Source organism: Symphodus melops, assembly GCF_947650265.1.
Source record: "Symphodus melops genome assembly, chromosome: 21".
NCBI classification, from domain to species: domain Eukaryota; kingdom Metazoa; phylum Chordata; class Actinopteri; order Labriformes; family Labridae; genus Symphodus; species Symphodus melops.
This window is the reverse complement of record NC_136711.1, coordinates 9,051,124-9,065,185: the sequence shown is the minus strand read 5'-3', so window position 1 is coordinate 9,065,185 and position 14,062 is coordinate 9,051,124. Positions and strand designations below refer to the sequence as shown.

Below are 14,062 nucleotides of genomic sequence, written 5' to 3'. Positions count from 1 at the left end.
ATTAAAAGAAAGATGGATTTGTTTTTGTATTTCTGAGTTCATTTCAACAACTCAAGAATTCATCTGTACCTGATGGGACTCGTCCCAGCCATTTTCGTCCCTCGTCCCCAGCTTCGCCCTGTAATACAGCAGGGTCTCGCAGCAGGACGTGTCACCCCCTGTCAGTACAGTGTGGTACAGCGGGGTCAGGCCACAGCGGTCTTTGTAATTTGGAGACGCTCCGAGGGACAAGAGAGCCTGGCAGGAGAAGGTTGAGAAATAAACAGAGCAGTTTAGGAGACTATTCTTGACATCGACATTATTCACCTTTAAATGTATAAATCACACAACAGATCTACCTGTTTGCTTTTAATATTTGTATGTCAACGATTCACTGCTGTTGATGTAAAAAATCCTTTGTTAAGTCTCATTCAAATATTAGGGAGTTGTCTTATCTCTCTTACAATCCTTCATGTCTTTGTGTACAAAAAAGAAGTCTTTGCTGACAAAAACAAACTGTAACAGTAACTATCACAAATTGAAGCAAATGAAAACACAAATGACTAAATAATAGCTCTCTTTGTCTAATATGTGTGGGTGTATATATTCTGTCCCTGCATAAATATGTATTTATATAAACAAGTATAAAAACACAAACGCTAAGAAGGAAAAGAACAAAGAGGTATATTGCGAGTCGACGCTGCAGCTAATCATATGAATCATAGAGTTGATAAAATGACACTTATTTAACTGGATTAAAAATGTCTTTGTCTAAATCAAGGACACAGATTCCAACTTTAGCTAATTTATTAAAAGCTGATTTTATACTGCATGCTAAAGCTGGAAAAGAAAAAAAACATCTATCTATCCATCTCTTTAACAAAGGTGTGTCATGTTAGGCAATTGTCAGAGTTTGAAGTATCTTTTAAATGTGGTTGACAATTTGCAAGTCCACTGCCAGCTCATTCAGCTCTTAAAACTCAAACAGTTTTACCTGAAGTATTTAAGCCACATTCAAATGCTTGTAAGCAGCATTTACAATGTCAGTTATTGTATTTAATTTCAACAGAAGACACTTTTGATTTGATATGATTTAGTAAGATCCTTCAGTTTGTCCTCCTTTATTATGGTGCTGAACAGCATGCACGCGACCTTGATTTAAGGTCCTTACTAGCAGCCCAGCGTGATTTTGAGCCCGAACAGCTTTGTGCACCGCTGTCAAACCGTCTCTGCTTCTGAAGTCCAAATGAGCGCCGCCCTGAACCAGCACCTTGATGCCCTCCACCGACAGGCCGGACTGTGCAGCCACTGAGAGTGGGGTCTCTAACCGGCAGAAGCAAGCAAGGTTCACAGAGGATGGCAGATAGAAAGGAGGTAAAAGTGAAAATCAAAAGAATCTTTACTTTACTACCATCACTGCTTTGAAAAAAAAGTTTTCAAGAGCAATGAATTAATTATTCTAAAGGTTGACGCAAACTCACCTCCATTGTCAGGATCATGAAAATTTGGATCAAGACCTTTATCAAGTACTTTTGCAATTTTATCTATTGTTCCAGTCTGAATGTAATCCAGAAACTTCTTCAGACTGGCCTGAAAGGGGCGAAGGAGGAAGGGAAAGGATGTCAGTGAGCAGAGAGAAAAACTTCTTAGAAGCAATGTGAAATTTAAAAAGGTGAAATACCTTGGTGCTGAGTTTGGACAGAGCCTTCTCATCCAGATTTGTCTGTTTATAAACTCTGGTTTTGTACCTAAACTGAGGAGCAGAAAGAGGTACGTGTGAAAACTATGATTCATCACCCAGCAGAACAGTTCAGTTTATCAAAATATTTGGAGGCAGAAAAAAGATGACAAGCTGTAAATCTGTATTTCCCATGAGGTACCGATTTATAACCGGTCCAAATGTGAAAACTGTTGAATGAAGTTGAAGTTCAGTTTTGTTTTGTTTTATTACGGCAAAGCTTGCTTGTATTTTTGAAAGAAATAATAAAATCTTTTGATTTTAGCATTGCGACTGTGAAGAACAAAGGAAGTAAATACTTGTTATGTATCCCATCTTGCATTATATTAACACTATGTGCACATAAGTAAGTGCTGGAATTCATTTAGAAGAACCAGTATAAAGAAACATCTCAAGAGCAAAATGGAGTTGTTCAAAAACTGGTCTTGTTGAGCGATGAAGTGATTAAAAATAGCCTTGGTGTCTTGTGCTTTAAATGCACTCACAGAGCTGTGAGATACACACTGCTGTGGAGCATAGTTGATTAAAAGGCCTCATCAGCATATCGACATGTTCAAGACCCTGAGCGTTATAGTTTTTCAGCCTCATCCAGCTCAACATACACAGTTGTTGGATCACCAGAGGGCGCTGTGACATAATCTTAGCACAGCATGAAAACTTAGTGATCGTGACGTCATCTCCCACAGCAAACTTCATAACATTATAGTAATCAATATTATTTAGATATTACATATTAAGAGAATGCCATTAAATCATGGTATGAATTTGATCTTTGTCAAGGTTTGCAGTATTTAAAGTTATTTTACTGGGTTGAGTAAGGGAAAAACAATAAATAAAACACTGTTTTATTATAGAAGCTGCAAAAGATGTACAGCAGATTTTAAAGCGATCTTTGCTTTAGGCTATTTTTTTGTGTGCAATATGGTGATTTTATCAAGGCCGTATTTTTTAGAGGAAATCCGTAAATAGAAAACAGAAGTAAAGCAAAAAAAAGTGATGAGTGAACAAAGTCCAGACAGTAGATCATGAATGTATCATTTATGAGAAAACATTGATTGCTTCTCTTTGAGAAATTCTTTAGCAATGATTATTTTACTTTCTCAACATTGAGAGCAACAAATAAATACATTAGGCGTGTTATCTATGGCAGTGTGGACTCTAAAAAAACATTTTCATTAAGAGAAATAATCGCCAGAACTGTCACTTACTAGGAAAGACATATGGAAAATTAAAATTACATAAATAACTCACATTTAATGCTCATCAGCTTAAGCATCTAATAAAAGTAGTCCAAGATACTAGACTTGTCCTTATTAAATTGAGAGTCCTGGCTATGTCCCAACTATAAAGCTCCTTACTTCCAGGTAAGGCACTCCTTTCTCAAATGTCTGCGAGTAGTCTCGCAGGGCCCTCTCCTCCTCCAGGAACTTGGCGTCCCGTCCGTCTCCAGCCGGCTGGAAGAGGCCGTAGTTGTAGGCATCCCATAGCGACTCGCTGAGCGAGCAGATGATCTGTTGTTTGGCACTCCAAACGGTGCAGTCCTGGTCAAACTGGACACACCTCTGATAGACACACAGACAGAGCATCGCAGAGTAGAGGTCAGCAGCCTCAAAGATAGAAGGTCAATAAAGACAAGGATAACAAACACATAAAGTGTTTCTCTGATGTAAATAATTTATCAGACAGCTGCAAAAGAAAGTTATGGTTTGAGTCCGCAAAGATCCCGAAGATGGCAGCAGAGATCCCCTCAAAAGAAATGTCTGCTGTGTCAAAGTGGTTTCAGAAGAATCATCTGACCTTATATGAGGATAAAACTGTCTCAATGTGGGTCTAAATAAAAATAAAATTAAGTGACTATTTTAGAATAGAGATTGATGAGGAGGAGATTAAAGACGTAGATTAGTTCAAATGTGTAGATGTCAACTTTTTTTAACCTCTTATTTTTAAATTTGTAAAGAAACAACAAACAAACATTTTTTTCAGTTAGTAAGCAAACCAAACAGCATCATGAGACCAAGGTTACATGAAGTGGGAACTGCAGAGCAAAAAAAAACAAAATGCAGAACTACATTTGGTAAGTCATCATTCTCAGTATGAGGAACAATTAAGCATGCAAAATTTAAAAAAAGAAAAAAAAGGTTGTTATAACACAACTAAAACAGGGGCTGAAACTGAAGCAAGTCTGTCAGAACGGACTGTTCTCACAGACACAAAGTCACACAAAGTCACGAGGATGAGATGTTTCTGCTGGACCTTTTACATTTTTTAGCATCACAACCATCCCTAACCTAGATACTGGGTAAACTAAAAAACTGACCAGAACTATAATGTGACATGTTTTTATTTTCATCTGAGTAGCTAAAATTTTATCTCAAAATAATTTTGGCTTTCATAGCTTATCTACTGTATGCTAGTTTAATACAGCAGCTCAGCTTATTTACTTTCTTCAAGGGTAAAGGGCCATATTGCTTTTGTAGCCACAACTGTATAACACGTATTTAGTGCTGTGTGTGAGAACACAGTTAAATAAAATTTAAATATTATGCATATTTAAGTATAATGCAACAACACACTTCCAGGGCATGACACTAAGTCAGTTTTTACTTATTAATACTTATTCTTTATCTCAGTCTAACTTTGGAACAACCTGGTTTGTGCTCCCTCAAAAGCCAGGCCCCTCACTTACATGCATGAGTGCCATTGGTCCAGAAGCAGATTTCAGCTCATCCTTTGAGTGTGGACTTGTGCATGCATGGGGTAGAGAGCGAGCAGGGAGGAATGTCAGGGAGACTTGATTGTCTTGTACTGACAGAAGACATAAAAACAATTTCAACCATAATCTTAAAAAGTGTGTCTGAAGGAAATTACCTACCCTGCCTTTAAAGCTCCAGTGAGGAGTTTTTAAGGTGGTTATCTAACAGATTTGATTAATTCAGACAAATGAATTATGATGCCTCTGACCTTCAAATACAAAAAAGATCATCAGAGACGAGATTAATGATTTCTATATGAATCTTTTATATGCTTGAACTAGCTGCCACGGGGTAGGCTTCAGACAGCAAGAGTAACAGCATGCAGCAGCTTATTCCCACACCAAAGAGTAATTATGATTTGTACATTTAACATTTTAAATGAAAAGGATTCAATATGTTGTTACTGACCCTACAGACTCAGTCCTGGGAGATAAACCAAGTAATAAATGATCCCACTTGGTCCACAAGGGGGGCGCCAAAGTCAACAAAGCAATAGTTCCTCATAGGAACTTTAAGCTCACGTTCAAGATATTTATATGTGCTAAGGGTCCTCTGTGTAGTCAAAACACTTATAATTGCTGACATTTGTAAAAGGAGTTGCTTTTTCATTGTTTCTCTGATCCTAGGCGACCTGCACTTAAGTTTTTTGTATTCAAGGAATTTAGAAATCTCCCTCTAACACCTCTGTCTTTGGAAAGCTTTTCAAAGATCATTCAAACATAAGCATTTAATGGAATAAAAAAATTATTTGATTGTAATCTTGAATAAGCGTTTTTTTTTTTTCTTCAAACGTGTACACACAGTTTCAAGAAAATGTAATTGTAATATTATGGAGAGCTCTGAGATCAATTTGGTGAAAGATAAATGCACGAGAATCTGGTGTGCGCAGAATATGAATGCATAACTTTTAAATAATTCATATTCTGCCACATTCATAGAAATCAGATAACTTACTGTATGCTGTTCTCATAGCATGTGCTATCAGAAAACTAGGGTCTAGCTCACATGTACTTCCACACTACTCCATTTTCTCTATACCCTCCCTTATGGGATGAGTATTTCACTTTGGTTATCTTGCCTTTGATCTCTGCATGCATAATGTCAGATTTGCACTACAATCCAGATGAGAAAGAGCAAACCAGTGTGAGAGAAAAGCTCCTTTGCCTCTTACTGTACATCTATGTGTGACACACCAGAGGCTTGCAGGCCACAATGAAAAAATACCTTGGGTGTTTTATATGAATGCGCTGTGCCTAACTAGATTTCATGGAGATTTGTGAGCTGCCCAATTCCTCTATTATTCTATTTTCATGCATTTCACCAAAAGACTACCTTCTTTGCCCTTTTCTTGTTAAAGTGTGGAGCTTGGAGGGGGGACAGCGCTGACTGGATGTTAGGCTTAAAAAACAGGGATGAGCGGTCTGCACGAGATGCTCAATGCTATTGTTCCATTTCAAGGAACTGTAAGTAAAACTGCACAGCTCAGCACACTCCATATCCCCTCTGCCCCCACCCTCCACGGCTCCTCTCTGCACCCCCCCACACACTATATAGTGTAGCCCACTCTATCGGCATGGCAACCAGTTCATTAGTGAAGGCAGGCACCCGTTGCCGTAGCAATGTCTTGGTAGTTCCTGGGAGGTAAACCACAGGATGGGGAAAGGCGTGTGCATGAATGCGCTCGCATAGGAGTGAGTTGTAGAGTATGTGTGTGTGTGTGTGTGTGTGTGTGTGTGTGTGTGTGTGTGTGTGTGTGTGTGTCCTCACGGGAGTGTGCTGGTGCAGTGTAGTTTATGTTTATCTTAAGTGTGTGTGTGTGTTTGTGTATGCAACAGAGGGAACGATTGAGTGGCTAATTCCTTTCTAAAAAAAAGTCTACAGTATACAACAGTGACACATTTCTCCACATTGTACGGTTTTAACAATCATAGTTTTCTTAGATCTTTTTTGAAGGACTCAACCCTACTCAGGAGTTTTTTAGGTCTTCACTTTGCAGTGGTGTTATTTGTTTCCTCCCTATATGCAAAGCTATTTCCCCTCTCTCTTTTTTATAATCATTTAATCAGCTCCTCACATTTGTTCCTGCTCTTTTTTTCTTTTTTATTCAGCTCAACATCATTTCAGCTGTGAGACTTGGGGTGCGGAGTGTTTGTTGGTGTTGTGCAGTGCTGAATATGACGCCTGTGGCTGAGACCGCGGCACAGCACAGATGCCTTCAACATATCCCTTCCTTTCCAGTGTCACTCACTTCCCCAGCTCTCCCAAAACTCATTAAAAACCTATTAGATAATTAGCAATTACCGTTATATTGAGGGCAGATTATCTGACATGTAGAACAATCAGCATGTTCAGGGAGCTGGAGCTGGAAGATGGGGAGAGCGGTAACAGTGTGGCCCCCATGCTCACCTGGATATGGTATGTGTGGGCTGGACAATTCTCACCTCCTGCCTCTGTACAGATATATGCTATTGTAGGTGTGAATTGATACTACCTTGAGTTTTGGAAACTAATTATGTCCAAACCTGACCTAAGGCTGATACTAACGTGGTGTTGTAGACTGCATTTTTCTGCACTCAAAGACTACTTAACACAAGTCAAGCTCTGCATTTATTCCTGCTTCCCTTTGGGACTTATCCCTGGGCTTTTGGGATGGCTTCAATGAAAATGCTTTGAAATAAGAGATGTACTAGCACAGCTGTGCTCACTATTTGGCTAATGTAAAAAATGTATGCATGAAATTCCCATGGGACTAATATGAAACAGATGAAGAGCAAAGATGCTCTTTTAGTTTAGGAATTCAAACAGCAAGATTTAGCATACTAAATCAAACATACGTGCACTTTTCAACTTAAATAAGAAAAAGTCTTGAAACGAAAATAGAGGCAGAACAGCCACTAAGTGCTGGATGTTTTCTATTACGTCCCTATTCACAAAAATAGCCATTTTGTAGTGCTGTCCGAATTCTGAGTGAGCGTGGTCATTCTCTATATAGTCCACTCAGTGTATTAAAAAGTAGTGGATAAGTGGTCTTTACTATTCAAGCAACATATACCATCATGCATTGTGGTGCGCAGTAAAATACAATGTTTTGTATGCATTTATTTCATACAAATGTAATGCATACATATAATGTTTTCATGGAAATAAACTCGATATTATGGAAATTTTCAATGAAATTAATGCCGTTGTTTACCGTTATTATTGATCCTCAGCGGTTGGTAAGCTGCATGTTTCAGTGACGCGACAACAATGACGTCAAATTATAGCTACTTCCTTTACTTTGTCTGAGGCAAACCAGAGACATGTTTACAACTACGTCCACATTTGGAAAGACAAAAGTCAGCGCCCTTTTTGAAAGTCAGACTTTTTTATATTAGAAATTGATTGATTGAAGTCTTTATTTTGACTTCAATCAATGGATCAGAAATGAATCAACAATCCCTGTTTCTTCTTAACCCTTGGGTACCGAGTGTTATCTTTGTTTATGTATGAAATTAAAAGTTCTTTTGGCTGAAGTGCTTTTGTTGAGAACATGCACCTACTGTTTGTTTGATGTCCGGGATACCAATGCGGAACACCATCATGGTCAGGAAAGTGTCCTCCAGTGGAGCCATTGTGGTCATGCTGCGCTCCATGAGCGCTCGTCTCTTCTGAAGCACATTCAGGCCTGGGTGATGAGGCTGCTGATTGCCTGAGATGAGATTATTCTGTTGCTTATTGGCTTGTTGGTGATGTAGCAGGGCTTGATTTGACATGTACACGACACCCCGGTTGCCAAGATTGCCCGACCTCATTGGGCGCTCTGCTCTCTGTCGGCCAACCACAATGGCTGCTGGTTTAACAACCTCGCCACTTTTCCCTTCCCAGGACTGTCTTCCTCCTGTCATTTCCTTCTCTTCCTCTGGATCCTCTAACCCTCCATTCTCTGTGTCACGTCCAACTTCCTCTTGTCTGCTTTCACCTCCCAGCTCCTCTTCCTCCTCCTCATCCTCCCCATCTTTGTCATCCTGGCTGGGATAAAAGTGCTCATTATTTCCAAGCATCCTTTTCTGTGTAGGGGTCACTGCAGAGAGGGCTGAGTGACATAGCTGTCATGGAGACAAAACATGGCTATCCCATGAGACTGGCCTCATCCTTAGAAACATGCTGTGGGAAACAGGCAGAGAAGGGAGTAAACATTTGTCATATGACTCTTATTTCAGAGTAAAATTTGAAAGTGTGTAAAAAGACATGTGCAGTAACAGAAAAAAACAGCCACTGGCAGTGCTAATAAGTCCACATGTGTGAATGAGCACAGAGCTGGTCCACATTTTCCATTTAGCCACTGGGAATGCATGGGGGAATAGCAGACTGATGGAAGACAGGCTATATATAAACTGTGTGAATTTGCATCACAGGTTTTGTGCAGAGGAGAGTGAGTTGGATATGCAATTTAGCTTCACATGAGGTCAAGATCATTCTTACTTTATGATAATGTAGGCGATGTATGTCATGCTAGGGCTAACAGCTAAATCTGAGCCCCTTAAAAGAACCCTCACACACATGATTATATATTATTCTTTAATGTTTATTATGAAGCAGGTGTTGTTTTTTAATGGGGTCATATGATTGATCTTTCGTTGCGCCACCTTCCTAACAATGTTGACAAGGTTCAGTTATGTGACATCTTTTCCCACATAACCTTGTGACAAACTCCACAAATGTGCATGAACTTGTGGCACTAATTATGTGTAGCTCTCACAGCTGTAACTCGAATAATTTGTAACTCGAATAATTCCAGAGAGAAGGGGGTTAAGCTCTGATTGTTGCCCAGCCAGGTGGACAATTCAAAACAGCTACAGGGATTTAATCAAAACAAATCCTGCTTACCCTTCCACGCATTTAGTACAAAACTGTGGGAGTATCTGTAAATCATATGATATTGTCGGTTTTCAGTTTACCGCAATCACTATAACTAACTATAATCAAGAATTTAACCTTTTGATTTTTGAGTCCTACTTGCTACATACAACCACAGTCAGTTCCTTCTAAAGAACTGTTTGTGCTCTCTCTGAAAATAAACAAAGAACTCTGTAAATATTATTTATCCTTTTTAGCTCGTTTTATTTCATATTTTTCATATTGGAATTGACAATGAAGTAAACCTTGAACCTTGAACCTTCATATACTGGCGTTCATTTTGAGTGTAGTTGCTGACCATGTTTGAGAATATGCCAAACGCAATTTCACTGAAGTATCCTAATATTTTGGAGTAGTGTTTGTTCTTTTATCTGGAAAGCTTGATATCAGAAGATGACAATGTGGTTTAGATTTCAAAAGTGTAAATGCAAAATTTGTATGAAATTACAAGAAAAAGTAAAAAAAAAATACAACTTGCACAAAAAGAGCTTTCGGGTAGAGTTTTCGTAAAAGACGGTTTCATTGCTTCACCGTTTGTTTTTTTCAGATTTGGCATACTGGCGCCTCCATCTGTTCTGCCCTGGTTATTCCGTGGCGAACTGTGGCTACAGGGATTTTACCATAATGCAGATCTGGATCATTGCCAACAGCCGCCTTCATGATGGTGAATATTGTGGGGAATCTGTCCCTGTCATATTGGTGGTTTGGGGCTCTGATAATTTTTTAAAGTAGAAGGATATCAGAACACTCAATGAATGGATGAAGTGCACTCAAATATCAAATGAGACAATGACAACAGGAATTAGGAACATTATACAAACTAATTCATGTATGCATTGAGTTAATAACTTATCAATAAAATGCTTAGCACACATGGTGTTAGTGAGGCATAAACAAATTCATGACTACCACTGGTGACCATCAACGCGTGTTTTGCAGTTGTGTGTAACTGACATGAATAGATGAAGATTTAGGTGAAGAAGTTAACTAGTAGTCAGAGAGAGAGAACAGAAACATTTGCAGAAGAGATAAACCATGAGATCATCAATTTGTTCTTAGGTTTTTATGGCTTGCTGGTTTGTGAGTGATTGCGTTCCCTCTGATTATTGTCCATTTGAAAAAAACAAGTGTTTTAATGTTTGTGATTTCTTTACAGAGACCTTTTATAAGAAGAAACCTGCCAGTGTTGGACTCTTTGGTGGAGTGAGGGATAGCTGGGAATCGTTAATATTTATTGATATTGAAACCATTTTCGACACTTCTAAATGAACCAAGTCTTTATCAAGCTCTATTGATACTTTTCTATGATTTGGTGAAAAGACAGGAAGACAAGCTAACTAGCTTTTATCCTGTGGATTTCAACATATGATTGCTACTTTTAACAAACAGTTTTGCAGCATAGCTCAGGGATGCTTATTGTGGCCACTTTTGACTGGAGGAGGAGGATGACTGCCTCATCGTGTCAACCAGAGACCACAGCGTTTTTTCAACCCAATGGTTAAAGGTTCTGCCTCTTGGTTTCATTTGAATTACACTGCTGATGTGCATGTGGGCTGGTAATTAAATTCTATTAAAATAAAAAAAAGAAGTAGTATTCAACCATCGAGCTATGCCTTTTCCGATGCTTGTCTGGAGCATCTGCAGCGGTATCTAACAACAAACGCGTTCGAGGAAGGCAAAATGAGAATATTTGAGAATATTTTAGCATAACAGCTTTTGGGCTTATAGAAAAGTTTTCAACCAACGAGCAGTAAATATAAGAATCTCAAAACCTTTAAATAGCCACAAGAGAAGAAAACCTACATTCAGCATATATTTGAACAGTAATTTCACAGAATATCAAAATACTTGACCTACTAATGTCTACAGTTATTAGTTTGATCCATAAACTTAAAATGTGTGTGCCTTATTTTGACTGAAAACCGCTCTTATCAAAAGCTGACAGAGACCAGTGTGTTAACTGTGTGTTTGGGAGATTAACACTATCATTCAAGTAGCCCAGGAGAAAACAGAGGAGGTTGATTTATGAACAGTCTCATCAAATATTGAACAACATTGAGTCTGCACAAGGCAAGATAAGAAACTGGAGGAACGGGCTTTGGGTAGACAGGAGCCAAATAATTGGGATGTAAAAGTGAAAGGGGAATACACAAGAGGGGAGGATGGGGAGAGTTGTAGTTTGCATAAAGCAGAGTAATCAGAATGGGAGAAAAAGGGGGATTAGTGGAGAGCAGGGATAAGAGTGAGAGCAAAACTAAGCCAAAATCAACAGAACTGATAAGATGAAGACAAGATGAAAGGAGGTTTAAAGTTTGGCATGGTAAGGAATGCTGTTAGATTTCATATTCTGACTATGGCATATCCAATCACTTCTTCTCAAATGCTCTCCGCCACCATCACAGATGTCTCAATTTGTTTCGTCCTAGTCTTCCCCATCATGTCACTCAACTCCTACACCCTGTCAAAACAATAACTCAGACATCGTCAGCTTCCTCTTTCCCAGCCGTTTGGCTCTCCTGTCCTTGTGCTGGCCATCATCTCTTCAAGTAAGCCTGACATATTTTTCTCTTTGGAAGAAAAGAGAGGCAGAAATTTTATTTTCTGCCTTCTGTCAGAGGCAGAAAACACAATTTTTACTCTATTTGACGCTCATTTGATTATCAACCCATCATCACTTCACAAGCTTTACAAATTGTTTTATTTCTTGCAAGAAAAAAACATAGAACTGCAAATAAGTTTCAGTTCCTTAGTGTTCAATGATGGCTGTTTTCAATTTTGGCGCCACTGGAAACTGGAGGACAAACTCATGATAACTAAGAAAGTGACTGATCTTAGGTGTGCAAGATCCACGATTCAAGTGTATATCTCCTACTGTATCTATCGTAGCTGTTACAGTTCAAACATTTCTGTTTGTATGGCTTGAGCATTCACATAGCTGTGACAAACATCTAAGTGGACAGTGCATAAAATGTATCTTTGGCTGCAAAGATGAATTTCCCTCGGGATCAATAAAGTATCTATCTATCTATCTATCTAGTCTGTAAATGAATAATGGAAATCAGTTTTATTCAAGTTTCAGAGAATTTGACATAATTAAAAAAAACCTAAAAAAAACATTGAGACCACATTTTGCATATCAAAGGTGTCTATTATTTTTCTGCCTGATAGGTAGGATCAACCCTGTCTATTTTGGTGTTTGTTCAAAGTCATGACATGTTTGATAGGGGGAGCCCAACTGGTGGCAGACAGTTAGCTAGTAGTAGCTTGCAGTCAATACACATCAGAAGGTTATGAATCATCTGCACGCCTTACCAAATCATCTTAATTGTTTGACAGCAGAAAACCAATTGTCTTACAGTATCAAGTTTACCCTTAGCAATGGACTGAGGTTTCCTGACCTGTAATCACAGTCGAGTCGGTGGGTCAAGATTTCCAACTGAATGGCCAAAGTTACCGTGGTCGGACTTCCTCATATCCCTTGTGAAGACACCTAGTGTCTACTGAAGACAAACTCAAGGCACTCAAACCTGCTGTTAAGGACTAACTTACTGCCTAGATAGTGGCAGCATGTATGATAAAAAGCGATACAAGACGTAGCCTATCATAAACAAGGCAAACGACTGCTGTTGGCGAACTTCACTTGTATGACGAGATTAGTTTTCACTTCTTGTTAATAATTTAATCAAATGTTAAATGAGTCATGTCTAAAACAACACCATTAACTGGATCATACTGAAAAGTGTAATTTAATGTTATTTTATTCCCTTCTCAGTTTCTGATGAATCACTTGGTGTTTCCAAAGTTTCCTTAAACATTAAAACTGCGGCAAACAAATGAAACTCACTTCTACTGTAAATGCATGATGCATTATTGTTTCAGCTTATATTTTAAAAATACAGTTTAAACAGGAGGACTGATCTCAACAACATAAGAAATTATTATAATGGCAACCTGGCCGCTGTTTTAGGAGGTCCTATCCTTTAACATCTATAATCCATCTGCATTGTGTAATGTATTCTTTTTTGTGTGTGTTTTTTCAGGATAATTAATCAGTCCAAGACAACATGTTTGAATTCAGCTGCTTTTTCCTTATCTTATGCGCTCCTCCTGACTCAAATCCTGGATGAAAGATTTAGCAGTCATGCAATTTAAGTGCAGAAAGATGGACATCAGAAGAATTCAGAAGTTGGCAAGTTGGTTGGCCTGCCCATGGGATGCCAATCCAGCAGCTTTGCTTCTAATGATTATAAGTCATGTGGAGACTCGAAGAGATTTTGATAGATCTGGGTCCACAACCGGAAAGGAAATGAAATACAAGTAAGATAGAGGATGAGGAACTGATTAATCATGATAACAAGGACAGAGATACTGTCCTTGAGCGCCTCAAAAACTACCACATTGGATGGATAGACAGATTTGCAGAGAGAGGTCACTGGTGTCTTCTCTTTTTGATTGGACTGGTCTATTCTGAGATAATATCTGTGCATCTCACTATTTGCAAAGCAAAGTTACATGTATGACTTCATTGCTCTTGTAGTAGCTGTAGTTCTTGGGGTTCCTTTTAAACATACATTTTGAATGTGCTGAATATTGCGTTAAATTCAAGTTTCCTGTGATTTATAATTCAAGATCATTCTAATTCTCAATCCTGCTTCACTAAAACTTATTGTCTGTCCGAATATTTTACTGAAAC

General features: G+C 38.6%; 1 protein-coding gene across 5 annotated transcripts in view; it reads right to left on the bottom strand.

Annotated features, from left to right (window-relative positions):
- Nucleotides 1-14,062, bottom strand: part of LOC306817322 (SH3 and multiple ankyrin repeat domains protein 1-like) — a 56,635-nt gene that overhangs the window by 21,993 nt on the left and 20,580 nt on the right. For 3 of the 5 annotated variants that reach the window (XM_079334105.1, XM_079334107.1, XM_079334108.1), the window contains 6 exons: nt 8,013-8,481; nt 3,076-3,279; nt 1,661-1,732; nt 1,461-1,569; nt 1,151-1,302; nt 70-237 (listed from right to left, as the gene is read on the bottom strand). In XM_079334105.1, coding sequence (XP_079190231.1) covers nt 70-237; nt 1,151-1,302; nt 1,461-1,569; nt 1,661-1,732; nt 3,076-3,279; nt 8,013-8,481 — 1,174 coding nt within the window. Of the gene's footprint in view, nt 1-69; nt 238-1,150; nt 1,303-1,460; nt 1,570-1,660; nt 1,733-3,075; nt 3,280-8,012; nt 8,617-14,062 lie in introns of all 5 variants that reach the window. The other 2 variants (XM_079334106.1, XM_079334109.1) reach the window with 2 other exon arrangements.